The 27,606-nt window shown below is 54.0% G+C and overlaps 1 protein-coding gene across 13 annotated transcripts; it reads right to left on the bottom strand.

The window, feature by feature from the left end:
- Positions 1-3,369: 3,369 nt before the first annotated feature.
- Positions 3,370-25,783, bottom strand: Znf385a (zinc finger protein 385A). 13 transcript variants are annotated; one of them, XM_013068490.3, is made up of 9 exons: positions 25,683-25,783; positions 18,669-18,805; positions 9,543-9,653; positions 7,732-7,894; positions 6,003-6,023; positions 5,518-5,760; positions 5,102-5,271; positions 4,837-4,932; positions 3,370-4,700 (listed from the first exon to the last, which is right to left on the bottom strand). In XM_013068490.3, the coding sequence occupies exons 1-9, from the start codon at positions 25,690-25,692 to the stop codon at positions 4,470-4,472; spliced, it is 1,182 nt and encodes a 393-aa protein (XP_012923944.1). In that variant the 5' UTR covers positions 25,693-25,783; the 3' UTR covers positions 3,370-4,469. The 13 variants fall into 13 exon arrangements, with proteins under 13 accessions (XP_012923944.1, XP_087065821.1, XP_012923945.2 ...); XM_087209695.1 differs by having other exon boundaries at positions 18,669-18,826; positions 25,683-25,707; XM_013068491.3 differs by lacking the exon at positions 25,683-25,783 and adding an exon at positions 19,845-19,962.
- Positions 25,784-27,606: the final 1,823 nt, after the last annotated feature.

Here is a 27,606-nt window from a genome sequence, read left to right as displayed (position 1 = left end):
CTAAGAAAAAAGGAGCAAGCTACTAAGGAGGAGGTCAGGAAAGGATTTACAGGGAAATGCCTGAACTGCATTTTGAATGATGAACAGGAATTTTTCTTAAAGATAGGTAGAAGAGGGGCTGGGGATGTAGCTCAGTGGTGCCACACTTGCCTGGCAAGCAGAAGGTCCTGAGTTAGGTTTGATCTCCAGAACCATAAAAAAAAAAAAAAAAAAAAAAAGGATAGGTAGAAGGATATTCTAGATAAAGGGAACAGTGTGCATAAAACACAGAGGGTCCCAGGGATCTCAAGTTCAAGCCCAGCCTAGGCAATTTAGCAAGACTGTCTCCGAATAAAAATGAATGAATGAATGAGTAAGTAAGTAAAAGAATAAATAAGGGGGATGCTGGGAATGTCACTCAGTGCATAGGCTCAGCAAGGAGGATGAGGGAGGAAGCAACAAAGAGCCTGGAAGGCGAGCAAAGGAGGCCCCATGGAGGGACTATGTATCATGCTAAGGAACTGAAAATTTTTCTTTTTTTGGGCAGTGACAGGATTCAACCCAGAACCTCGTGTCTGCTCATCAAGTTCTCTACCACTAAGCTATACACCCAGTACTACCCTCCCCCTTTTTTTTTGGTACGGGGGATCGAACTTGGGTCCTTGTGCTTGCCCAGCAGGCGGCGAAAACACTGAGCTAAATCCCTGGCCCATAAGTGCAAAAATGTTTTTTTTTTTGTACTGGGGATTGAACTTGGGACTTTATGCTTGCAAGGCAGCGCCACCCCCCTTTTAAAACATTTTGACATAGGATATTGCTAAATTGACCAGGCTGGCCTTGAACTTGCTATTTTACTGTCTCAGCCTCCTGAGTAACTGGGATTATAGGAAAGCACCACCATGCCTGGCTAGGAGCTAAAGTTTTAGCAGGAGGCTTTGGGAAGATTTGTGCTCAAATTGCTGTAAGAAGTGGGGTATACAGGCTGGAAGTGAGAGAGGGCAGAAAGAGGCACCTGCTCAGACAAGAGATAGAAAGGGGTTTCGTTAGGGCCAGGCCACCCGTGTCACTGCACAGGGCCCCACACTCAGGAGGGTCTGGTGCTTAGTTTCATGCTCTTCATTTACTGTCTTGAAATTCTTCGTATGTTTTGAACACAAGGCCCGGCTTTTTTCATTTTGTGCTGAACCCTACAAAAAATTATGTAGCCAAGTCCTGGGTAGGGTAGTGGTGTGGAAATAGCAAAGAATGATCAGGAGCCCTAGGTCATTAAGTGGTCAATAGGACTTATTTAGCTCGTTGTGGGATGACAGGTTAGGAAGAGCAAGGAAAAAGATGACTCCATTTTCCAGATGGATGCTGATATTCTTAATCAATAAGATAGGGAGGATGGGGGACATGCAGCTCAGTGGTGCAGGGCGTGTTTAGAATGTGTAAGGCCCTGGGTTCCATCCCAGCACCAAAAAAACGAAACAGGGAACACGAGAGGAACAAAGGCCTAAGGAAATGGGTAAATCGAGAGTTCCGTTCTAAACCATCAGGTTGGAGGTGCCTGAGGGGCTGCTGGTGTCCCAGCCTCTCCAGCCACTTCCTCTAGCCCTCTCTAGGTTCCCCCAACCGGTAACCCGGCTCTTTTTCTTCATTCACCCCTCCTTCTGGACAAGCAACCTCCTCGCTGGCTTTTCTTGAGCTAGACTGACTTGAAAAAACTAAAGCAAAAAACCTCTTTGTTGGGTTCCATTTCTGAACCCAAGTGAACCTCCCACCTCCAGCTTCAAAATTGACAAACACTGGGGCCCTATTCCCCATCCTTCCTCTTTTTTTCTTTCTGGTACTGGGGATCAAACACAGGGTTGCTGTATCCATGAGCTATACCTCTAGCCCTTTAAAAAAACTTTTTTTAAAATTTTAATTTTTGAGACAAGGTCTTGCTAACTTACCTCGGCTGGCCTCAAACTTAGAATCCTTGTGCCTTAGCCTCCCTCCTGAGTCGAGAGAATCGGGGACCGCAGGTGTGAGCCACAGCAGCCCACTCTCCTTCCTCTAACCATCATCGTCTCACTTTCCCTCCTCCTGTCTTGGTAAGACTGGAAAGGCAGTAGAGGGAAGTGAAAAGAGGCGAGACGGTCAGGACCAGTCCACAGACATGCTGGGCTTGTGTCTGGGCCTTTTGGTTTGACTTTCTTGCCACCCAGTGAAGCTAGACAAAAGGGGTCACAGGGTCATTGGCTGTTCTTAGATGTATTTCTTAAGCTGAATTCTGAGGTTCAGGAGACCTGCCCCCCTGCACCAGAGGCAGCTAGGTGTGATCCCTGTGTCAGGCCCTTGTGGCAGGATGAGAAAGTTATGTGTTTTAATCTTAGATGTGAGGTCTCAATGAATCTTTAAAAGACTGAAGCCAGAGCTGGGTGGTGGAGCATACCTGTAATCCCAGAACTTTGGAGGCTGAGGCAGGGGAATCTCTGAGTTAAGGCCAGCCTGGGCTACGTAGGGAGAGCCTGTCTCAAAAAACAAAACAAAACAAAACAAACAAACAACTCCCTCCAAAACCAGAACCCCCCCCCCAAGCCTATTTTTTGTTGTTGTTGTTCTGAGACAGGGACTCCTTATGCAGTTCAGGCTGGGCTTGAACTCACTATGTAGCCCAGGCTGGCCTCGAACTCATGGTGGTCCTCCTGCCTCAGCCTCCTGAGTGCTGGGATTACAGGATTACAGGTGTGTGCCACCATGCCTGGCCAGAAGCCTGCTTATTTTGCAGATGGGGAAGCTGAGGTCCTGAGAGTGCAAGGACTGACCCAAGGTCAATATTTATTTTTTTTTTTAATTTTAATTTTTTGGTACTGGGGATCGAACTCGGGTCTTTGCGCTTGCGTAGCAGGCGGCGAAACCACTGAGCTAAATCCCCGGCTCTCAGGTCAGTATTTATAAGGGGCCAAGCAAAGGCTAGAGCTCAGATCCTCAGACCCCATCCCTTCTTCGCGTGCCTTCTGTCTTGCTGCAAAGGGTTTCCCACTAGAGGCACAAAGCCTGGATTCTTTCCTTTGTCTAAGATTTGGTCTAGACCCATCTCCCTAAGTTTCGGGAACACATCAAAGAAGCCGCTCAACCTAGGGGATTGCCCCCCCCCCCCGCCCCGACGCCGTTGGCGCCGCCTGGTGGAGTTGTGGTGAATTCTCAGCAGCCGCAGCTCCCTTCACAAATCCGGATACCCGACGAGTTTACGCGAGGCTGGCGGGATTGAGTGGGGGGTTTTTGCTCGCTTTGCACAAGCCTCCTATTTTGCCTCCTCCCACCCCCTTTCCCCGTCCTCCTCTTCCTGTGTGCCGGCCTCCCTCACCGTACAGATCCAGTGGATCCCCAAACCGCCGGCAAAGACAGAGCCTCAGTCTGGGGGGCGGAGAGCAGAACGAATCCAGACTTTATTGTCAAGGAGAGGGTGAAGGGGAGGGCGAGGGTGGGGCCCGGGTTGCTACATTGTCAAGCGGAGTTGATGGGGAGGGGAAGGCCGTGGTTCCCCTCCCGGGTCGGGCGGCTAGAAGGGCGGACAGTACGGAAACCACAGAAAAGGTGGGGGTGTTACGCCCCCGCCCGATTGTGCAGTGGAGGTGTCGGGAAGGGACAGCCGTGAGGTCTAGGAGCTGGGAACGGGGAAGCTACAGGCTCCTGCGAATCCTGCGGAAAGGGGAGGGCGGGGGTGAGGCTCTATTGCTTTTTGCTCACAGTTTTGCGGAAGGCGAGGCGGGGGTGGGCTTGGACTGGACACCCCTTGCCCCCCTCGGTACCCCTTGGGCGATGGGTGCTGGTGAAAAGAATGGAACCCAGACTGGGGAGGAAGAAGGCGAGGGAGGGTCTCTGGGGGCATCTCCTTGGTCCCACCCAAGTGCCAGAGATGCTCCCAAGTGCTGCACCCTTCGATGGGCCCGGCTAGACATGGGGCAGGGGCACGGTGCGGGGCGGGCACAGTGAGGTTGCAGGCGGTAAAACCAAAGTGCTTATGAGGGACCCAGGATCCCACCTGCTCCCCTCCCCCTGCGGAGGACGGGGGTGTTCACGGAAGCGCTTCAGTTTGGGGTAGGGGGCCGGAGTCCCAGAGTCCGCTTATTGCCAAGAAAACCCATTTCTGCCCCCCGGACCCCTACCATGGCTTGTGAACCCCGTTTTGTGCTAGGTTTGGGGGGGAAGGGCTGGATGGACATGGCTTTTGGGAGGGGGGGTGTCTCCAAGGGGGCTCGGGGTGAGACGGCCCCCCCTTTTCTAGGGGAGAGGGAAGGGCAGGGGGCGGGGTTCCCTGAGATCTGGGGTGTTCCCCCCCTTCTGAAGCCCCCCTCCCCCGCAACCCCTCCCCTTTCCTGGAACCCCGTACCTCGGGGTGGGGGGGGAAGGAGAGATCATTCAGGGAGCGCCGGGAGGAGGGGCGCACTAGGAGCCCGGAGGCCTGGGTCCCGGCTGGAGGCAGTGGGGGGGGGTAGAATGGGAGGGGCTCAGGGTTGAGGTCAGTAGGGGGAGAAGAGGATGGGACCGTGCGCAGTTCGGATGGGTCCTGGAGCGGGGTGGAGGAGAGGGTGGGTGATCGGCGGTCCCTGCAGAAGAGGTGTGGCTGGAGCTGGGCGCAGAGACAGCGGGGAGCCTGCAGCAGCTGCCATCACCGCAGCCACCGCCAGGGGGCTCGGAAGCAGGCCCCCGGCCAGGGACTTGGGCAGCTCCTTGGAGAAAGTCAGCGCGCCCTGCAGCAGTGCGAGGTGGGAAAGAGGTTACTCGGTTTGGGCTGTAAACCCCACCTCTCTCCCGCCCGCTCTCCGTCCTTCTCTCCATCCCGCCTAAGTCCTCCAGTAGCCCGATACCCCAGCTCCCAGGCCTCACCGCCAGCTCGCCAGCGCCCCTAGGCTTCTTGTGCCGGCTCAGTAGTGGGTTCGGCTTCCCGGCCACGCCATCTCGGTGCCGCCTGCTGGAGATGTGCTGTGGGGGTGGGGGTGGGAGTGAGTAGGTGATGGGCCGTGAGCCCCGGAAAAGAGCCAAGACTAGGCACAGGGGTTAGAGCCTGACAAAGGCCCTCACTCAAGTACCTGTTCTCTTTCCCTCGGCAGGTGCCGCTCCCCAGAATTTCTGGGAAGGGCCTTGGACCCACCTGTTTCAGTTGGACCTCCGAATTGACTTTGACGTTGCAGATCTCACAGTGGAAGGTTCGGTCCTGGGCAGGAGCCTCTGGCTCCCCGGGGGTGGGAGGCCCCAGTCGAGGGTAAGCTTTGATGGGCCCCAGCCCACTTCGGGCCTCCAGAATGGTCTTGTGCTTAGTACCTTAAGCCCACCGCGGGCAGAAAGAAAGGGGTAGAGAAAAAATTCTCCAGTCCTACCATGTCTCGAATATCTGCATTGTCTCTTACAATATGGGGGGGGGCAAGTGTGGGGAGCTGTGGGAGTAAAGAGGGAGATAGGCTGGTAGGTCCAAGAGGGTCCAGGGATGGTGGAAGCCAGGGGAGTTAGGATGTAGGAGGCGGGGTGGTCTGAGGACAGGAGAGTGATTGGGGACAGGAGAGCCCATACCTTTGTTATGCGCCTCAAGCTGGGACAGGGAGTTCACAGCCACCTTGCACAGAGCACAGTAGAGCAGCCGCTTGGCTTTCTCCTCCTCTTCCTTGCTACCCCCAGGCAAGGAAGCTGGGGCTGGAGTCCCCCCTTCACTCTTGGTTACACCCTGGCCAGTCTCTGGAACACTGGGAGGGGATGGGGAGCCAGGCTGTTTCTCTGGGGATCCTGGGGCTGGACCCAGTCCATTCTCCATGGAAACTGTTGGGGGAGAAACATGGGGGTCACTCAGATGGCTCTTGGAGAAGCCACTTCCTGTGGCCCCCCCATTTCCTGGAGGGCAAGGGCCCAGGAGTCCCCACCCTGTGACAACATGAGTGTTCTTAAGCCCTGGGCCAGAGCCAGACATGGTTCAGCTGCTGCTGGCTGCGTGTGAGACTCCAGTCCCTGAGCATTCCCCCAAAGATAGGAATAGCCAAAGAGGTCTAGTCCCACCAGCCTACCTTGAGGGTGAAGCTGGAGTCCTTGCCAGCCAGGGGGAGAGACATGGAAGAAAGATTTACCCTCACTCTCATATGGCCTGCCAGTGAGCCTGGGCTTCCAGCCAGGACATCCCCTTCCCAGAGTCCTGCCCAGCCCCCACAAAGGCCCACTGAAGAGCTGTAGAAAGGGCAGAACCAGGATGAGGGAGGGAGAGATGGATGTGGACACAGCAAAGGGAAACAGAAACAGCAGAACCAAACTGGAGAGGGAAGAAACAGGCATGCAGGCTGCTCTATAATTCATGGCCTGATTAAAGATGCACAGGCCCAGGCCTCAGCACTGGGTTCTGGCCTCTATATAGGGGAAACTCTAGCGCTCCCATTCTCGCTCCAGCAGCTGATCCAGTTTCCGGGTCATGGGGAGGTTTGTGTTGGGGGTGGGGATCTGCCAGATGAGGAACTCGTGACCCCTCAGGTGTCTGTCTATACTGTGATCCTTCTCCTTCTATATCTTTATTTCTGAATCCTCTACCTTCATCCTAATCCAGACAGCATGTCTATATCCTAGTCTGCACAAGGCTACATGGTTGATAAAAGGAGGGCTGGCGTAGTCATCCTGCCCTGGATCCTGGGGGGCGAGGTGAGGGAAGAAGGAACTAAATGATATATTAAACATTAAAACATATTAATGTGTAAAGTACCTAGAACAGTACTATTCAAGAAATGTTAACTACTACCACCATTATTGTGTTACAAAGATGATTTGTAACCAACTAGGCATGCTTAAGCTAGGAAAAACTAGAGATGATTGGGCTAGGAAGCAGCTGGAGCACAATTAGAACTTATGCCTGTCCCCTCTACATATGCTTGTCTGAGGGTGACTCTGTGTGTGTGTGTGTGTGTGTGTGTGTGTGTGTGTGTGTGTGTGTGTGTGTGTGTGTGTGTGTGTGTGTGTGTGTGGGGTGAGAGTGGGGAATCTGGGTTCTAAGCTGGTGGTGCAGTCTTGTTTCTTATTCCTCTTAGGGCAGGGCAGGAAAGGCAGGCCAGGGTAGGAGGAAATGGGGACAAGGGGGATGTTAGCTCTCTCTGGAGCTGGCCCTGACTGACAGGTATCTGATGTGGTAATCCCAGGATGGGAGCGGTTCATATCTTCCTCTCCTTATTTCTTCTTTCCTGTTTCTTGGAAGTATGGTTAAGGATAGCCACCAGCCATGAGTGAAAAAGAATTTCAAAGTTGCTTTTTGTAAACCTGGGAAAGACCTCAAAGGTCTTAAGTCTCACTCTCCTACTTACCAGAAAAGAAAACTCTGGCCCAGAGAGGGCCAAGGGTCTATCCAAGATCATCTGGGGAGTTGCCTGGGTTGCTTGGCATCAGTCTTCCCTGGAGGGAGCTCTGGCAGGGCAAACACTCTGATATCCTGATTCTCTCTCCCCAGGAAGGGACCTCTCTCTAGATTGGTTCCCCTTTCCTTGTCGAGGTTTGCCAGGTGGCCTCACCCAATCCCCTCTGAGTCACTGGGCAAGTGGGGAGGACAGACAGTGGGAACTCTGTGGAGAGGAGCTGGGTGGGGGTGGGGGAGGGTGACAGGATGGAAATTTTCTATCACTGTGCTTGGCTCCAGGACTTACCTTGGGTGGGGGCAGGGGTGGGGATAGAGGAGGAGGCAGAGAGGCAGAGGAGAGTTCTGGGATATGGGGAGAGAACAGAATACAGAGGTCAGTTGAAGAAGGTGGGTAGACTCAGACACACCTGGCCGGGGGGCTATGCCATCCCCATTTGGGGGGCTGCTGCCTGGTGGAGCTGGGTCTCCAGGTTCCCGGATGCTAGGCTCCCTGCCTCGGGCCTTGGCGGCCTCCATGCCTTTGACTCGTCGGGCGTGGCGGTTACCCTTGTAGTGTGCCTCAGCCTGGCTCTTTAGGGATGGAGGAAGAAAACAGAAGCCAAGGTCACCTTTCATGTGCTTGATGTCCCCTCAGAGCTTCAGGTCCTAGGGTGGCTGCAGCAGACTGCAGTGAATCTCTCCCTACACCCGTGAGATGTGAAGCCCCATGTTAATAATTCTGGTTATTCCCGGGGCTCAGATGAGCTTCTCAAGCTCGAATGTCTGGGAATCTGGATCCCCACCTATCCCTGAATGTGCTCTCTCACCACACCTGGGGCCTGGCTCTAAACTCAGGCCTCTCCCCCAGTCCCAGGGTGAAGAGAGGGGGACCCCAAACCCATGAAAGAATTCTAAATTGGGAAGGGGCTAACAATGCAGCCAGTTGCAGCCCTCTTAGGCCCTAGACCTAGAGGCCTGAGCCTCTGCTGCCAGGATCCTGCTCAGACTAGGAGCTCTGATGCCTGGCTCTATTCTAACTTCTCCCCCTGGGTCTCATCTTCCCTGAGGCCTCTGTAGACACCTAGGAGGACCCTGGCCTCAAGCCCAGCTCTGGAGACAGAAGACAGCAGCAGAGACAGCTGTCAAAACAGAGCCACTTGATGGGGGAAGGAAGGAGAGAGCAAAAGGAGAGCACGGCTGTCTATTGGCTCCCCACCCCTGAGATCTCATTCCCTTTGCCAGTGTGTGGAGGGTAGGTAAGGGGAGGCCTGGGGCCCAAGCTAAAGGAGAGGGTTACTGCTGGCCCTGGCTCCCTCTGCACACTGCCTGCCCCTACCCTCCACTCCATTTTCACTACTGTTAAGAATGTGCAATCCTGGAGGCACAAGGTCACCTAGACAGGGGTAGAAATAAAAGGTGTAGATAAGCAGGAAAAGAAGATTGACAGCCCAGGGGGAGGGCAGCGGTATGCAGGGCCCAGTGGCATGGAGCAGGTGTACGCATGCACATGCAGGTGTGTACGTGTGTGTGTGTGTGTGTACGTGTGTGTGTGTGTGTGGTGGATAGGGAAACAACATGCTTTTATTTTCCCCTACTCAGCAGAAGGAGGCTCTTCTGTTTTTCTCCAAAAGCTCTCAGAGCCAGCACCCCACAAAGTCCCCTTCACACCCAAACAGAAGTCCCAGTGGAACCTCAGAGGGAAGAAATCTTGGGGGTTGTAACCCAGGTTCTGGGCACTGGGTGGTTTCTCTCTATGGAGAACTTTATGTGTGATATGGAGGGAAAAGAGCAGAAAATGGTAGACAGAAGAGGGAGCCAGGAGGTTAGAGGGAACCATGTGGGCCAGAGGAGGAGTTATCAGAGGGCAAAGAGGATGCAGGCACTGCAGGGGAACCAGTGACCTAACTCAGTCCTGAGCCTAAGAACCAAAGGGCCAGAGGCCACACTTCCACTCAGACACCTGTGCTCCAAGAAGCTCTGAGCTAGGGATGCCCCAAGTCCCCAAGGGAGGGAGGGGTCAGCTTTGGAGGACTGATCAACTTCATGCCCAAATACGAGGCAAACTCTTGTCCTTCTCAAGTGCCTTCCACTTGCCCCTGCCACTCCTGCAGTATCCCCATTTCCTGCTCTCCCCTTAACTTAATCCCTGCCCCTCACCTTGACTTCCTAGCCTCTGCCCTCGAGGTCCTCTGGTGGCCCCTGTCCCACCCACTAGGTGGATGTGTGACTGGCATCTTACCTGAGAATTGAAGCGGATTTGACAGACATTACAGGAAATGACGGGCCGCTTGGTCTTGAGTAAGGGTCCCCCAAAAGTGTGAGAGAGCACAGCCTTCTGCACAGGGTCCATCTGTGGAGGCAGGCTGGGGTGAGCCAGGGACCCCAGCACGAGCCGTGTCCATTATGCCCCCTCCAAACCCTCAGCAGCAGCTGGGCTGGACCAAAGTCCCAGTGCCTCCTCCCATCCCTCAATATGCCTGGGGCTCTGAGTCTCAATCCCAGGATTCTTTCCAGCCCAATCTTCATAGTGCTGAAAGGTCCTGATGGATCCACAGGCCCAATGTTCCCATTTCACAGAAAGCAGAAGTGCTTTTCCCAAGACCACACCATGAGTTAATAACAGAGGTGGGACTAAGCCTGAGCTCCTGCCTAGGTTCGTCATGCCATGAAGGTCCAACTCTGTCACTTTGACCTATCTCCAATCAACCAGAGGCCTACTGAGACACAAAGTCCCTAAGAACACTAGATCCAAGGGCCTTCAGCTGAAGCCTTTGAACCTTTTGGCCCCACTCTAGGGTTCGACTATCTGCCAAGTGCAGTCTCTGATCCCAGGAGACAGCTGTTCCCACTTCCCATCTCCGGGCCCCAGCTTGCCCTAACACTCTTACTCTCTGAACTTCTTTAAGACAGTAGCTACTAGGGGCCAGGGATTTAGCTCATTGGTTTCGCCACCTGCTACACAAGCGCAAGAGCCTGAGTCCAATCCCCGGTACCAAAAAAAAAAAAAAGACAGTAGCTACTAGAGGGAGTAAGAGAACTCAGGAGAAAATAGGTGGATCTAGAAAATAATGGGGAATAAGCAGGGGGACCTACTGGATATGGTGGTTCATGTCTATAATCCCTGCACTTGGGAGGCTGAGGCAGGAGGATCGCCTCGAGTTTCAGGCCAGCCTGGCTTCCATAGTGAGTTCAGACCAGCCTGAACTACATACCAAGACCTTGCCTCAAAAATCAAACAAAAAGCTGGGGATTTAGCTCAGTGGTTCCGGCGCCTTCCTCGAAAGAGCAAGGTCCCGAGTTTGATCTCCGGTACCAAAAAAAAAAAGAAAAAGAAAAATCAAACAAAAAGCCAGGTGTGGTGGCGCATGCTTGTAATCCCAACAATCAAGAGGCTGAGGCAGGAAGATCACTGTGAGTTTGAGGCTAGCCTAGGCTACATAGTTCAAGGCTAGTCTGAACTATATAGTGAGACCCTATCTCAAAAAAAAAAAAAAAAATCAAACAAAAAAAGAAGGGGACCTGGACAGCTGGGCTGGCCTAAGGCCAGTGAACCCTGTCTCCCTGATCTTTTGAACCCTGTCTCCCTGATCAACAGGGCTTCTGGGGCAGAGCTGTAGGGGTGGGCGGGATTAGGAACCATCTCAGCCTCCACCCTGGGTCAGCAGACATCTTCGTAGTCTCCTGCCAAAAGTTCACATGAGGAAGGGGAGGATGGAAGTTTCTCCGAGTCCTTTGGCTATAGGGATAAAGCCAGGGGACTGGAGGCACAAAAACCACCTCCCTGAACAGTCTCCCTCCTGAGCCCCTAGGAGGCCAGCGAGAGGCAAGACTGGAATGCAGCTGAGGCTCAGGAGGATTGGGTGATACTGGGATCTCATAAAAACTGACTAAGTTAAGGCGGCAAACCTTATCATTTAGGCAGGAGGAATCAAGATGTTGCTGGGGACTTGGGGGTCTTTAGCGACTCAGCTGAGTCCCTGTGCCCAGGTTTCAGGCTTCCCAGTGAGATGCTGGAGAATGGAACGTGAAGTGGAGATGTCTTGATTCTCTGTGCCTCTCCCCGGGAGTCAGACCAGCTGCTTGGGGTTAATGTTAGGAGAGGATCCTCAGCATCCCTGTGAACTGGGCCGTGGCCTCACCTACTCTGTCCCGTTTTGGTAGTGGAGGATGCAGGAGCCATGGCTGGGTTCAAATAACTGGCTGGACTAGCATCAGCCTCTTGGCCTGCCCTTGGCTGGAAGCAGCCTCTCTGTGTGGCTCTTTTCACCTCCCATCAGCATCTTGGAAGCCCCAGTCACATCCAAGGAAAAGCCAAACAGGAGAAGGATGGGTGCGTCTGTGTGTGTTAGGCAGGCTGTGATCAATCTGTGCAGGGTTGGAGTGTGAAGGAGTGTCATGTTCTGTGTGTACATCATTTCTGTATCAACATTTCTGTGTTGAGGGCTTTGCTGACACTACGAATGGTCAGGTTGTGTAATCTTCAGCTGTGTGTTTATCTGTGTGAATGTATGATGTGTTTGGCAGAAAGAAAGACAGACCAAGTTGGAGACAGGCTTTCATCAGACAGCGAGACAGATTGCGGCTCTCAGTTCTCAGTCTCTAAGCCTCAGTCTTTCCTATTTAGATCCTCAACTCTGCCCCGGGGTTCTCCTAGGTCCTGGGCTTGCTCACAAGCTGGGTGGAGAATGGGAATTCATCTCAGAAAGAAATTCAATCTGGCCGAGGAAACCTAAGTCCAATGAAAACAGTAGGGAGAGAGGAGTAGGATGGAGAGGGGAGAGCAGAGTCCCCTAGTTCTGTCTGTGCCCCACCCCATCACCTCAGCCCACTCCTTGGTGGGGCAAAGGGCCCAGGGCCCTGAGCGTGAGCTGTAGCCTGACCTTCCCAAGCTCCATCCCCTGAGAATGTCCAGGCCCCACCTGAGTCCCTGCTGCAGGATGAGAACTTAACTCCTGCACAGCCTCCTCCCTGGCCTAAAGTCCAGAAACACCAACTGGGGTTGGAGGAGAGGCCAGCAGTGGGGTCAGGCGGGTCCTCCTCACCTCCTCCAGGAACTGAGGGGGCAGACACCAGGCTGGAAGTGAGGGCTCCTGGGCCCAATCCCGGTGCAGGTGGAATGTGAGCCACTGAAGTGCTGCTCCAGGCCAAGGTCAGGAGGCCCTGGTGACCTAGATGAGGGCTCCCAGAGGAGAGCCTGAGGCCAGCATCTTCCAGGGCCCATCTCACTCCAGTGCCCCTTCCCTGGGATCTTGGCCCAGCCATTGCCTGGAGAAGTCCCCCAAACAGTCCCCTCCTGCCTGCCCTCCAACAGCAGACGTGAAGGGGAATGGCTCCCTGAAGCTGGGGCAAAATGAATCAGGAAGGGCAAGGGGGAGGGAAGGGGGAAACCAGATCAGGAACAGGAAGGGGGGCGCTGTGATTATATTTCCTTTCGGTGCCCTTTATCTGATGGAACCTGCTGTCTGTCCCTTATTTGACGACTCCACTTCCCCACCCCTCAAAATAAGATGACAAGGGAGAGGGGACTGATACAGGAAGGAGAAGGGCTGTCTAAGAGCAGGTGGGGAAGGGGTGCTGGGAAGAGGCCAGGGCTGGAGAAAGGGATCTGAGCAGCGTGGTGATCTGAGGGTAGGTGCACCACCTGAGAGGAAGTGTGAAGATCTGGGCGACCCCCAGGACCTTCGGAGCAGAGGCTAGGGTATCCTGTGTGTGGCAGCACTGGAGGGCGCCAGCTGGGACCCAGAGATTGTTCAGGCTGCGCCGGCGTGGGGGATGGGCCGGCCACCCGGGGGCCGAGGAGGGAGAGGTGGCAGCAGCCCCGCAGGGCGGGCGGGATGGGTTGGGGGGGGCGCTGCGGCAGCGCGGGCCGCGGAGAGGAGGGGCCGGGTGCTTACCCTGCGGGGCCCTGGGGGCCGCGGCTCCATGGCCCGGGGTGGCGGCCCGGGTTGGGGGCCGAGCCTGGCCGCCGGGCAGGCCGGGGACGCGGCGCTCGTGGCGCTCGTGGCCCGGGCGGCTCGGGGCTGTGAGGCCGGGCCGGCGGGGAGAAGGGAGGCGGTGCCGGTAGGGTCCGAGCCCGCCCCAGGGGCGGGGCCGAGGGCGAGCCGGGGCGGGGCAGGACTGAGCACTGGGGAAGAACCGAGGGGCTAGGAGAAGGGGGTGTCCAGACTGCTTCCAGGGAGACCTCGTCCTGGCGGGGCCACTCGGCCTGGCGGCGCGGGGAGTGCCCAGGGGACCTCGGCTGCCTGCACTGGGGCTCCTTCTTGGGTCTAGTGTCCCCACCAACCCTGCGGGCGACTCGTTTGTGTAACTCGGGCATTTGTTCTTTCTTTCACCCTTTCCGCCCAGACCCTCGCTTCTCGTCTTCCGAGGCCCCAGACGACCCTTCCCCTGCTCCCTCTGCACTGAGCCCCTGCGTTGTGCTGTCTTTTACAAGTCACTGTCCCCATAGGGGTGGGAAACCGAGCCCAGGTACCGAGGTGTCAGACACTGCTCTCTCAGCGACTCCTCAGAGCCGAGCCGTGGAACTGGGGGGTCCCAGGGCAGAGGTGACCTCAGACTGGGGCTCTTTCCCAACCTCTTCCCACCTCCCCTCACCCGCAACCTGCCAGAGCATCAGCTTCTCAAAGAGCCAAACTGCGGCGCCTCGTGCACTTACTGCCCCCTGGCGGCCGAGCGGGGGTAGCACTGGGGGATGAGCGGCAGGAGGGCCAAGGAGCCCACTTTCCCCTCTCCCTTCATCCCTTTCTAGTCAGGGCCTGGGAATGCCGCTCTGTCATCTCTGAGTCTCATCCCCTCCTAGCCCACCTACAGCAGAGACGGGTGAAGCAGGTAACTGGATCCAGACAGAGGCTGCTTTGGTAGAGAGGTGTCCAAGGGCAGAGGGAAGCAGTGGAGTGAGTGGGGGGAGAATGAAGAGAGGCAGTAATGTGGGGAGGGGTCCAAGGGGCAGGGGCTGCGGATGGGAGAGGGCTGCGGAGAAGGTCACGTGAGGTACAGACTCTGCCGTGAGGACTAACACTACCCCGCCCCACCCCCTCATGTTGACTGGGCCCCTGGAATGTGCCAGTCTGTCCTGAACCCTGCATGGATTATCTAATTTAACCATCACAACCACGATTAGAAGTAAGTACTATTATTATCTTCATTTTATAGATGGAGGAACTGAGGTTTAGAGAGGTTAAATAATTTGCCCAAGGTCATAAGCTAGTAAGTGGCTGAACTAGGATTTGAATTTAAACCTGGGCAGCTTGACTCCAAAGCCATGTACTTAACTGCTGGACAGGGCTTCCAAACTCCTGTCTGCAGCTTTTCTGCAGTCCTCATTCCCCTGCAGAATTTGACACTACTGATGCAGCCCGCCACACTCTCTCCCTTGGCTTCTCCACTCTACAGGAGGATACTTCCCTCCCCACCCCCTCGATTGGCTGTTTCCTTGCTGGAGCCTCCTCCTAGTCCCACTGCCTCCTGCTTATTCCCCAAGCCAGGGGCCTTGAGCATCCTGCTCTTCTCTTTCTGCTCCTCCCTTAAATAAAAACAGTAACATAATAATCATGGAAGCTAACACTGAGCATTTCATGCTAGGCATGATTATGTAACACGATTCTTAGAATCATGAGTGTTGCTGCTAGTAGTATCTCATTTTATAGCAGGTAAAATTGAGGTTCAGGGTGATTGGGTGACTTGTCTAAGGAGATACAGCTAATATTTTTGAATATCAACTCACATCCTGCCAGTCAAATGGCAGAATTGGTGTTGTTCAACACCCTTTCCAAGCTATCTATGTGTATGGCTTTATTATTATTACTTTAGTGTGGTACTGGGAACGGAACCCAGAGCCTCAGACATGCTAGGCAAGTGCTTTATCACTGAATCACACCCCCAGCCCCCACCCCATGCTCAGGGCTTTAAATAACTCCACTGTGGGAATCAGAAACTCTGGATTATTTACATAAATCAACTTAATAGCTTTGTGACCTTAGACTAGTCGATTAACCTCTGTGGATCTGATTTCCTCATCTATAAAATGGGGACAGTGATGGGGTGCTGAGACCTGAGGGTGAGTGGAATTCAGGACTTAGATGGGGGGAATCACTCACACCTCATGTTCCAGTCACTCCCAATCAATTGAGCTTTCTGAAATGCTCTTTTCTGGCCCCTGTTCATGTGATTTACTTTAATCTGGAATGTTCTCGTTTTTCTTTTTTTTTGGTACCAGGGATCGAACTTGGGTCCTTGCGATTGCAGGGCAGGCGGCTGAACCACTGAGCTAAATCTCTGACCCATAATCTGGAATGTTCTCTAAGGCCACTTTTTTTTTTTTTTGGTACCTGGGATCGGACTCAGAACTTGTGCTTTCGAGGAAGGCGGCGGCGGAACCACTGAGCTAAATCCCCTGGCCCTCTAAGGGCACTTTAAAAATCCTACTAATAATTTTTCCAAGCCCAAATCATATGTCACCTGCTTCATCTAGTTTAAGATCTATCACCCTCTGCTCTGTGTTTTCCAGTTTAACTCTGGTTGGTCCCTTAGACACACCCAGCAAATCTTTCTTGACACTCCCTTGGGCTCGGTGCAAACTAAATGCTTGAGACCTGGCTCTTCAACATCCTGCTGGATGTTCATTAACATGTTAGTGTTCCTACTAAATTCTGGCCTCCCCAAGGGGAAGAACTGAGTCTTAAATCCCTGACAAAAAGCACAGTGCCCAGATCATAGTAGGTGCTAAGTTTTTGTTGTTGTTGTTCTTAAATTGTACCTGAACCTTTTCTGCAAGCTGGGGCGTGGTGGCATACACCTGTTTTTTTTGTTTGTTTGTTTGTTTTGGTACTGGGGATGGAACTCAGGACCTTGCGCTTGCTTTCAAGGCAGGCGCTGGTACCACTGAGCTAAATAAGTCCCCAGCCCTGGACACACCTGTTATTCCAGCACTCAGGAAGCTGAGGCGGGAGGATCAGCTTGGGTTCGAGGCTAGCCTGAGCTACTTAGTGAGTTCAAGGCCAGTTTCAATTACATAGTGAGACAGAGTCAAACAAACAAACAAAACTAAACAAAAAAGAAATCGAACCTTTTGAAATGTCTGTCACAGTATTTAAAACCTTCCCTCTGATTTGCTGTATACCTGTCTATCTTTGTCCCCTCAATATAAGATCCTTAAGAAGATAGGACTATCTTGAGCCAGGAATGGGCTACATAGCAAGTTCCTGGCCAGCTTGTACTACATAATGAGACTCTGTTTAAAAAAAAAAAAAAGGATAGGACTATCTCATATTTCCCCTCCTGTTTCCATTGTATCTAGCACGGGGCCTTGCTTATAGTCAATACTCATTTTCTCATTTGTAGAATGAGGATAATAGCAGCTATACCAAAGGGTGCTATAAAGATATGAAAAAGACTTTGTAAACTTTAAAGCACAATCCAATTGTTGGTTTGAGTCCTTCGGGAGTTTGTGGGGAGCAGCTATGGTACAAAGAGAACCTGATTTTCAGTCAGATGCTATGGGTTTGACTTATATCTTAGGCACATACTGAATCAATTTATATAAATTACTGAAGTCTTCTGAGCCTGCATTTCTGTCAGCCATTGTGAAACAGGAATGATAGCGTCTGCTCCACGGGCTGTGGTGAGATCGAGACTGAGCATGGCAATGTCCGCTCAGTGCCTAGCATGTACTCGACTCAGTACATGTTCAGGATGGAACATGGTTTGACAATGGTGATTTGAGTGCAATAAGGCTGACTCCACCCAACTCTTTGCTTTAACTCTCGCTCCAGGCCTCAAATTCCACCTGTCTGTTGCCTCTGTATGGCACACGTCCCTCTGCACACCCCTCAGCTTGTCCTAAAGTAACTTTGGTACCCTCGGCCCACACTCTTCCGTCCTCCAAGACCTTCCTCTACCAACAGTGACTTCTTCCCAGTCCCAGAGCTCTGATTCGCCTTGATTCATCCTTTCTCTTCCTCCCACCCGCAGTGTGCAGTCACCATGGCCTGTCATTATTTCCTTGGAAACACCTCACCCATGCTCCCTTCCTCTCCCTCACGTGGCCGCTGCCACTCCCAGTCTGACTTCCCTCCAGGCCTGCAATGCTGGGACAACCTCCTACCTGGCCACCCTGCCCCAGCTTTTGCTCCCTTCTGTGGGGCTGCCCCACGAGCGTTCCTCAGCCGCTGTTCTTATCAAGGCGCTCTCCTGTTCAAGAATGGAGAGTGGCTCCCTATTTTTATTGTATCAAATCTGGACAACTTTCCCAGGCCCCTCCAAGCTACTCCTACTGGTCCTGTCCATGCAACTGTGGGATCCAGAGTGGTGGAACTTAAAAAGAGGCACACTTATCTTCCTGCTTATTTTTTTGTTGTGGATTCAATGTCTGCAGCCCTCCACCTCCCTACAGCCACTCCTATATCTCTCTCTCTCTCTCTCTCTATCTATCTCTCTATGTCTCTACACAGGCAGTACTGGGGATTGAACCCAAGACTTTTTGCATTGAGTGACATCCTCAGCTCTTTTTCCTTCTCTCTTTCTTTCTCCTTCCTTCCTTTTTTAAGATAGGGCCTCACTGTTTACTCATGCTGGCCTTGAATTCACTGTGAAGCCCAAGTTGGCTCCAACAGAATTGATGCTTCTTGCCTCAGCCTCCTAAGTGCTGGGATTATGGGTGTGCACTACCATGCCCAGGTCTCAGCCCTTTTCTCATTTTTTATTTTGAGTGTTTTTTTTGTTGTTTTTTTATGTACCAGGGATCGAACTGGAACCTTGCGCTTTAGAGGCAGGCGCCGGAACCACTGAACTAAATCCCCGGCCCCGAGCCCTGTTCCTTTATTTTGAGATAAGTTCTCAATAAGTCACTCAATTACCCAGGCTGGGCTTGAACTTGCAGTCCTCCTGCCTCAACCTTCTGGAGTGCTGGATTACAGGTGGGCACCGTTTCACCTAGCTACTACTGTCAATTTAGGCCACATTACTTCTCTAGATGATAGGATGATTTACTGGAGGACAAAGTGAATTAATTCATGTAAAACACTTGGTATAGTATCTGGCCAATAATAAGACCTTAGCTGCAAAGGCTTAGCAAATGTTAACTGTTATTGTTTGTAGTATACTAGACACAAGTGGGCATGGTGGCACATGCCTGTAATCCCAGAGGAGGCTGAAGCAGGAGGACTGCTGAGCGTTCAAGACCAGCCTAAACTACATAGTGAGACCCTTTCTCAAAAAACCAAAAAACAAACAAACAAAAAACCAGACAGTCAACAGTTGACTAGGTGAGGAAGCTGGGGTGGTGCCATAAGAACAGACAAGGAGAAGAGGCGGAGGGGCTGAGGGGAATAGAGGGTAGGGAAGTCAAGCCAGTAAGGCTGCTACTTACGGTGCTATAGTTGCCGAAGAGGCCCAGGGTAGGGGCTGGCTCCAGCGGAAAGGGCAGGATCTGCTTGAGGTCCAGCGGGGGCTGCATGATGGGGGGCTGCCGTAGCAGAGGGAGGGGCCCTGCCCGGCTCAGGCTGCCTGAAGGGCAGAGAAAACATTCTGTGGGGTAGGAAAATTGAAACTTGGGAACCCTGCCCAAGCCCAGAGTCCTACTTCCTAGCTGGGCCCCCACCCTCACAAGTGTGACCCTGGCACACACTCCTGTTTGCTGTACATACACGTATGTCCCCTGCTGGCTCCGGCCCATTGAGCATGGTCTGTTGTGGCCTGGGGGAGGGTACAGACCTGGGGGTGGTTTTCACTTCCCCTTTCTCCAGCTTCCCTCCCCCAAGACCTTTAGGCACCTTACAGACCCAGGAAAACCTTAGACCTCTACAAGCTGCTTGCTGGACCAGCGGGGACTCTGAGACCCAAGACCTGGCCTCTCCTGTCTTTTCTAGCCTTGTTTTCCTCAAGGGTATTCGAAAATTTTGTATCATCCCAAGAAGAACAGGGTCAAGTGGATGGTTCATCCCACTGCCCAGAGGGGAAGATGTAGGCCTAGATCTGGAAGAGCACTGCTGACTCTTTCAGGGTCCCTAGAGTTAGGACTTTGTTCAGATCGTAACTCTCAGTTAACTGTCCACATCTCTGGGGCAGGCGGTGGGTGGGTGTCATGTGTGAGCCCCTTCTCCAGCCCTCAGTCCTCCCAGCCCCTGTGTCTCACCAGGGTGCTCAGCTCCAGCTCTGCAGGAGGAACCAGCACTGGCCTTGGAGGGGAACGCCTGGGTCTGACCCCAAGGGGAAATGAAAGTCCAGGCTATCGTTCAGCTGCCCTCCCTGAAACCTCTTCCTCCTCTAGAGTGGTGGGAGGATGGGAGGAACTCCACCAGGCTCCAGAGGGAGAGCCCAAAGGGGCTTCCACAGGCCCAGCTTCCCTCTGCGACCCCACTGTCCACCAGCTGTGGTGTTCTGGCTGCCCTCCACAACTCCAGCCACCCCCTGCCAACAACAGGGCTCCTAGGAACACAGAGAACCAGGAGGCTGCCTGCTTGTCCCGGCCTCCCTTGACCTTCCTAAGGCAGGGGGTCCCCAGGATCCTTTCCTGTTCCCTCCATAAAGACTGACCCTTTCATACCTTCAGTTTCTGGTGCCCACTGCCCCCAGGCAGTGGCCTGGCCCCGGCCCCCCAGGGGCCTGGGCTTGACAGCAGTCCCCCTTCCCTTGGTTCTGCCCTCTGCCCCCTCCCTTGCCATCCCCCTCCCCCAGCCCAGTCTGTAGAATCAGCCAATCAGAGTCCTGGAAAAGTGGGGCAGAGGGGAGGGCGGGGGAGCAGGGATTAGGGGAATCTGAGGAGAGAGGGAGGGGGTGGGGAGGGTTCAGGCACAGCTGGGGGCAGGGAGCTGGTCCAGAAAGGTCTGGAAGGGGTCTGTCTTTTTCACCCAGTGCTAAGACTGGGTAGCCAGGGTGCCTGAGGCAGAGAGCGGTCAAGGCTGCTGGGAGCCTGGGCTTCCAAATTCTAAAGCCTGAGGAGAGGGTAGGATGCTTGGCTTTGGCTCTTGAGCTGCTGGGGGTCTGTAGGCCTTGAATCCATTTCTTCCTCTGACACCTCAGGGTTGGTATAGGGTGGGAGAGAAGAGAGAGGATATATGGGGGGCGCGGAGAGGGAGAGAAGCATGCAGACGGACAAAAATAAGAATGGGAAAGACTTATAGAAACAGGAACAGGCCACTGAGAGAAGGGACAGAGACAGTAAGGGAGAAAAGGATAGAAAGCAGTGGAGGTGTGAAAGAGTGAAACGAGATGCAAAAACAGACACTACTGAGAAGCAGGACAGAGCTACAGATGAGGGTGGAAAGACCAAGAGCAGAGAACAGCGAGAGTGAGAAAGATGAAAGAGAAAGGGATTTATCTCAGTGGTTCCGCCTCCTGCCTTGCAAGGGCAAGGTCCTAAGTTTGATCCCTGGTACCAAAAAAGAAAAGAAAAAGAGAAAGAGGGACAGACAGACTGCAGACCTGTCCCCTCAGTGCCCCAGCCCTCCTTGCTGCCTGGCACTCCAGGCCAGGGCAGCCTTAATGACCTCAGGAATGGTGTGAGAAACCCGAGTGCCCCTGGAGTCCCCAGCACCCCGTGCCCACCCCCAGCAGCTGGTTCGGGGCTGGCACCTGCCCCACTCATAGCACCACGGACTGCAGCTTGGCCCCTGGACCCTTTCCCTGGCTCTTGACACTTGAGGCTCCCAATCTTCAAACCCATCTTAGAGGAGGAACTGAGTCAGAAAAAAAGGCTGAGGAACCACTATGTGCCAGGTAATGAATTGTGAGTATTATCACATTTACTCTCTGAGGGAGCTCAATCTGTGAGGTGGCTATAATTCTATGCGGTAGTTGATATTATTTTTTCCATTTGACACGTAAGGAACCTGGGACCCAGAAGTCAAAAATCGTGGCTGAGCCGGGGATTTAGCTCAGTGGTTTCGACGCCTGCAGTGAAAGCGCAAGGTCCCAAGTTCGATTCCTGGTACCAAAAAAAAAAAAAAAAAAAAAAAAAAAATCGTGGCTGATATCACACAGCTTGTAAGTATTAGGGCTGAGATTCAAATCAAGATCTGTTGCACTTTATAGCAATCACTTCCAAAGGGCTCTAATTTAACTCTGAAGCAGAGCTCAAAGCACAGGCATCCACCTTGTTTAAGGGGAGGCTGAGAAGAGCAAGTTGTGTGTATTTTCTTAGGTTGGGGTCCTCCTTTTCACTCCAGAGGAAGGATGCAGGAAAGCAGGTAGCAGCTGCTCAGTTCCCTGTGGCCAGTAATTCATCTTTTCCACTGATGTGACCCCTGGGGTGCAGGTGGGGAGAGGGTGCTGGAGAGAGGGGTGGAGTGACATAAAGTCAGGAAGGAAGCAGGGCGGGCAACTGGAGATACATTGTCCCCTTCCCAGGTTCCCATGTCTGCTCCGCTCTGAGATCTGAGCTGGGGAGAAGGGCAGATGGCCGTTTATGGGTCGAGTGGACAGAAACAGGGCTCTTGGTTTGATGTAGCCCAAGCCTCAGGCCCCTCTCTCTGAGGATAACGGTATTTGCCACTTTTTGAGGGCTTACTATACGCCAGGTACAGTCCCCGGTGGAAGGCTCCACTGTGCACTGGCTGGGTAACTAGGTAGTTTCTCTGACTCTGTCTCATTTCTCATCTGTCAAATGAGAACAACAGTTCCTGCCTTCCAGAGTTGACAGGGGATTGAACAGGTCCATGTAAAGTGCTGGCGTGCCACAATGTGAGCTCAATAAATGTTTGCTGAATAAATGAATTCTCATCTTATGGATGATGACACCTGGCTCAGAGAGAGAGTTACTTGTCCAAGGTCACACAGCTGGGGGTGGGGGCAGGATTGAACAAGTCTGGCTCCACAGGCTGGGCTTTCAAGTGCTACACTTTTTGGGATAGATTGGGGAAGAGAAGGGAAAGAGGTAAGAATTTAGGGGGAGGACTGGGGAAGCAGGGACTGAGGTAAGACATTTCAGGCTTTTGTCACCTGGCTAGGTGAGGGCTTCAGGCAGGTTTGAAGGAAGAGGAGAGCAAATTGTAGTGTATGTGAGCATGCGTGCATGTGTGCGTGTGGCAACCAGGTAAGGCAGGGCAGGGAGGAGCTGGGGCCTGGCTGGGGCAGGCCACTCCAGAGGGAAGCTCATTAGAGTAATTACCTCCAGCAGATGGAGTCCCACCCAGTTCCGCTGGGAATTGCTACATGCTTTATTTATTTACTCATTTATTATTTTTGGGTTTTTAAAGACAGGGTCTCGTGCTTGCTTCGGCAGCACATATACTAAAATATAAAGACAGGGTCTCACTATGTAGTGCAGGCTAGCCTCGAACTCATTATGTAGCCCAGGCTGGCCTCAAACTCATGGCAGTCTTGCTGCCTCAGCCTGCCAAGTGCTGGGGTCACAGGCGTGCACCACCATGCCTGGCTACATCTTTTATAGGACAGCTCCCAATGCGTTGTAGAGGGGTGATCTTGCAGACCCTAGGACAGATGTCCACCTGTCCATTTCCACACCTACCAGGCCCTGGGCACTTTGGTCCTGCTCAGGTCTCCCTGCCAGCACTAGCTCAAAATCAAGCCACATCTGGTTCCCTCCAGCCCATTGAAGTCTGGTCTTTTCCTTCTCTTTCTCAGTTCTGGCCAGGTCCTCAGCCCCAGACCCTTGGCTCTCTTAGGTGGGGCTCTAGGGCAACAGCTCTGGAGACAAGGAATGGGAGTGTCTCCATGAGCTGGTTTAGGGAGTGGCCGGCTGTGTTTGGGAAGGTACTGGAGCCAGGGCAGGTGTCAGGGTGGTGCTGTGAGTGTTGGTCTGAGGATCGGGCCTCCATGAAATGAATATCACAGAGGTGCTGCGACTGGGGTTGCAGGCAGCTAGGCCCAAGGTGCTGAACAGTGCAAGTCGATGCCAGGTTAAAGTAGGAATTAGCCTCTGGGGCCAAGGCGAAATTGAGATCTCATCTTTAATCATTTCTTTTTTTTCTTCAGGCCTCTTGGTTTCTTCCTCCCCAGAAATTCCAGAAATCAGGGTGGGTGTGGAAGTAAAGCCTTGAACCCTGGGTCTCATCTACTTGTCCAAGTTCACATGTCTGTCCCTTTCTGCCTCAATTCTCCCATTTTGGCAGGTGGCAGGCTGAAGCCTGGAAAGGCTTTGAAGTCAAAGATGAAAGAGACAAGGGGATGATTATGAACAACTACTAAACATCATCCCTAATAACCCTAGGGTGGATGTGGCTGGGGCAGGACTTGGGAGGAGGCAACTGGCAGGGAAGAGCCAGAAAAAGACCTCTGAGAAACAGTTCCCAGCCAGGCAAGAAAAGACCTCCTCCAGTGACCCGCCCCTCACTACAGCGGTAGGGAAGGATGGTACTGAAAGGCTCGGAACAGAGGGCAGAGTCCAGAGCTACCACTTTAGTCCGGAGCCCTCTGATTCTAGGCCTCCAGCAGGGTAGGCAGGGACACCTTAGGGCCCCCCTCCAAGGTCACCTTGCATACAGACTCAGTGGACCCCAGCATTCAGAACTGAATACTTCCCTATGGCCCTGTGGATGAGGCCTGAGCCCTGGCTCAACTTCTTGCCCTCTCCTTCCTTCCCCACAGTGGGCTAAGGTGGGGCTAGGAGGTAGCTCAGGGGGAGAAAGTGTACTTTGCATGGTGTGCAGGGCCCATCCAGCACCAAATAAGTAACTAAACAAATAAAAATAAAAAGAGGCCTAAGGTATATGCACTGCACTAGGCTTCCCTCCTCTCTGTGGGCTTGATCTAAGAAGGGAAATAATTACAGTGCCCTCTGAGAGATGTTGTAGGAGTACAATTGGTGTCTGGGGTCCCATTTCAGAGCCTTTGGACCAGGCACACTGCCTGCAGCGGGGGTCTTGGTCAGGCTCCAGCAGGTCCCGATGCCCTCTTCAGGGCCTATTGAGCAGGGCAAGTCTGGCTTACCCTGCCTGGCCTGATGTGGGCAAGCATCAGGCTGCCTGGGACCCAGCCCAGGGTGGAGCCAGAGTGTGCAGGAATGGCCCAGGTTGGAGGAATGTGGAGCCTGTGTGCCAGGGGCCTGAGTCCAAGTTGTGTTTCAGGGTCGAGGTCCCTAGGTTGGGGGTGGTGTTCATGGAAGGGTGTAAAACATCTTTGCCTTCTAGAAATACTCTTGGGAAGGAGGCAGGCAACCAATCACTCAAGCCTTGCTTCTCTCATTCACTTAATAGACAGGACGGAGTGCCAGGTGCACAAGTGGTGAGAGACTGAGGCCACGAGGGAGGAGGAAGGAAGGCAGAAGAGGAGGAAGACCATTAGCTAAGTCCATAGGGGTATGGGGTCAAATGAAAGAAGAAAAGACAGGCAGACAAATAAGGTCTCCAGAGAGGGATGAGGGCCGGAGCCAGTTGAGCCCTCCAGGCATCAGCACAGAGCCAGGTGTCCCCAGTGGGGGGCAGGGAGACCACAGGTGTCTGGGCCTGGTAGGGGCTCACACCATCAACAGGGCCCAGGAACCGGCCTAGCCAGGGGGGAGGGCAGAGGTCAGAGCCTGCCTGTGCTCCACTGTGGAGGCAGGGCACGGGGCAGGGGCCTGGTGCAAGAACGGATGGAGTCCAGAGCGCAGCTAGGTGCTCTCCTCCCCCATCCCTGGGGCTCCCTTCCCGATGTAGGTCATGAGGATGGGGTGGCGGTGGCTGACGGGCTGTCAGAACCCAGCGGGAGTTCCCCTCCCCCAGCCTTACTTTCCCCTACGCCCCTCCCTCTCCTGGTGCCCCCCCCCCCGGCCCAAGGCAGGGGTGGAGGGGGCAGGAAGCCGGGAAGGCCGGGCCCAGGCAGACACAGCAGGGAGAGAGGGGCAGGTCCCGGCGTGTCGGGGCAGGACGGCTGCGGAGACAGGATCTAAGCCGCAGGAGCCCTGGGATGGACAGCTTCCCACCCCGTCTTCTCCCCAGACCCCTTATCTCCACTCCTCAGGTTCCCACCTCCCACCACACTCACCTCCAAGCTACACCCACCATCTCCTCGCCCCCCCCGCCCCCCACTTCCTCCTCTCCCTCTTATCCTGGGCCCAGAAGGATGTCCCAGTGTCACAGCAAAGGGTGGGGGAAGGCGCGGGGGGGACAGGTCAGAACCTTCCCCCAACTCCACCAGGCCAGGACCAGCCCCCTCCCCCAGCGTAGACTACATATAATATTCATGAGCCTCATGAATACGCAATATTCTCCTAATGGGGCGGGGGTCTTCATTCTGTCTCCCCCCTTGCGACTCCCTAGATTAACCCGAGAAGCGGCAGCTTGGGGAAGAGGGGCACCCCAGATGTGGAACCAGATGAAGGGGGAGGGGGAGCCGGTCGCTGACTGGCGGCCGCAGTCACCGCGGTGCCGCGAGGTGGGGGGGGAGGGTGACCCACTGAGAGGGACCCAGGAGCCTGGAGCCTGGAGTCGCAGAACCCACTCACCGAGGATCATGCTGGGGACCCAGGCGCCCGGGGTTCCGCGTCGCTCTGTCCCGGGGGCCGTTCTGGCCGGGCTGGGGTACGGGGGGAGGAGCCGGGGGAGGAGCAGAGGCCGGCCGAGGCGGAGCGGGGGCGGGGCCCGCTGCAGGTGAAGCCGGGAGGAGAGGGGACCCGTGCACCCCGGGCTCCGCGAGGGGGCGACCTGGGCCCTCCCGCTTCCTCCCGCCCTTCTCCTCGCTGTCCCTGGATCTCCGGGCTTTCCGAGGTTCCCAGTAGCCAGGGCTGGGGAACAAGACATCTGGAAGATGGTGTGAGGTGATGGGGGAAGCTGGAAGCTCAGATGCCTGGGTTCCCGGGAGGGGCTGACTCCAAGGGCGGGAAGTCTGTTCTAGGCTGATATGGGGACAGGATGCCTAAGTGTTCTGGGGAGGGATGGTGCCGAGCTGGGTGGGACAACGTGGTCCCCTCCATAGTAATGGGCTGGGGAGTGGGTTGGGGAGTGGAGTAGGGAACGTTTGAGTGCCAGATGTTTCTTCTGGCTTTGCAGCAGGAAGCTGGGGGCTGGGTCTCAGGTAAGAATTGAGGGGTTGAAGAAGGATCTGAGGATGATCCTTAGCTAAAGTCTCAATACCTGGATCGTTGGGGAAGGTCTGAGTGAAGACTGCAGTTAATGGTTCTGAAAAGGCGGAAATACAGTAGAAGGTTTGTAATTTAGAGAAACTGGAAGATGAATTAAGGCACAACCCTGTAGAGATGACCTGGATGGGGTGGGGGTGAAATGCAGGCCATTCCCCACAAAGGAAAGTGTGGACTGAAGAGGTTAGTTAGGTGGAAGGGCGGATGGAGGGTAGGACAGAAAGTAAGAGCTGATGGGCCTTCAGGACACCTGGATTAAGGGCCAACTGGGGGACAGGGTTGTAGGCGGGCAACTGGCACCCCACCACAAAGCTGGAGTCTGGGAGTCTGCAAGGTGTCTGGGGAAGATGCAGCTGCAGCAGCCAGGACCTGTCTGTACCTGCCTCAAGGTGTGAGGTGGGGGGTGGCAGGCAGATTTCCCAGAATGCTGAGCAGCCAGCTTCAGGCCAACCCTAGCCAGAGGGAAAGGGGGTGTGACTGGGAACTGGGGCACTTGGGATTTAGAGAGCCGAGGCAGGGAGGAAGAGGCCAGTGGAAAGATGGTGAGATTGGAATCCTGGGACAGTTTAGGAAAAGGAAGGAGTTTGGGTTCTGGAGGGAATTGGGGACTAGGTGGCCAACAAAGAAGCAGGAAGTCTGGGTTCCTATTTCTGGCCCCCAGCAATTTTTGCCCTCACCAATTGATCTAGTTGACAGAAAAGATCTGTTTCTGAACTGCCAAGGCACTCTAGCTCAAGGGCAAGAGAATGCTGGGTGCCAACACAGGTCCTGTTCTGATCCAGCGGCTCAAATACCTCAGGAAACTATGACCTTGCTGCCTGTGTCTGGCCTTGGGGGAGGCTGTGGGGTCTCTGGGTCTGTCAGAAGTCCTCCTGCTGTTGGTCTGACCTGGCATCAATCATACTGTTTGACTCCTATATCATAAAGCCTGCTTCTCCTTGGACCCTGATTCTCTTCTCTTCCAGAATTTTCTCCCTGGGTGAGCTCTGAGACTACTCAATGGCCAGCACCGGGCACAGCTGACCAGTGATGTGTCCCCAGCCCTCAGCCCTTGTCTGTACCCCTAGAATGCTTCCAGGGGCTCTGAGTTAAGGAGGTCTCAGAAGAGGGGTTTCTTAGCTTACTATGAGGAAACAGCTGACTGGAAGGTGGGGTGACCTTGCAGGAAGCTGGGGGAGGGCAGCATGTGGGGTGAATTCATTATTGATGAGCCCTGCACCCCGGGCTACTAATGAGCCCAGTCTGGCTGCTCTAATTGATGTCAAGAAACTTGAGACCCCCAGATCATCTT

The sequence above is a fragment of the Heterocephalus glaber genome, unplaced genomic scaffold (assembly GCF_053883595.1).
Source record: "Heterocephalus glaber isolate CG9 unplaced genomic scaffold, H.glaber_assembly_v1.0 deba00001060, whole genome shotgun sequence".
NCBI classification, from domain to species: domain Eukaryota; kingdom Metazoa; phylum Chordata; class Mammalia; order Rodentia; family Bathyergidae; genus Heterocephalus; species Heterocephalus glaber.
This window is presented reverse-complemented; position numbering and strand designations above follow the sequence as displayed.

Excerpts from the sequence above, each read along its gene's own strand:
- Znf385a (XM_087209692.1), bottom strand. The coding sequence starts at position 13,619 with ATGCCCGAGTTACACAAACGAGTCGCCCGCAGGGTTGGTGGGGACACT. Across the intron at positions 5,761-6,002 it reads ACTCCAGCTTCACCCTCAAG|TTTCCATGGAGAATGGACTG; the intron begins GTAGGCTGGTGG and ends CTCCCCCAACAG. Across the intron at positions 4,701-4,836 it reads GGGGCGCTGGCGAGCTGGCG|GGCGCGCTGACTTTCTCCAA; the intron begins GTGAGGCCTGGG and ends GCACTGCTGCAG.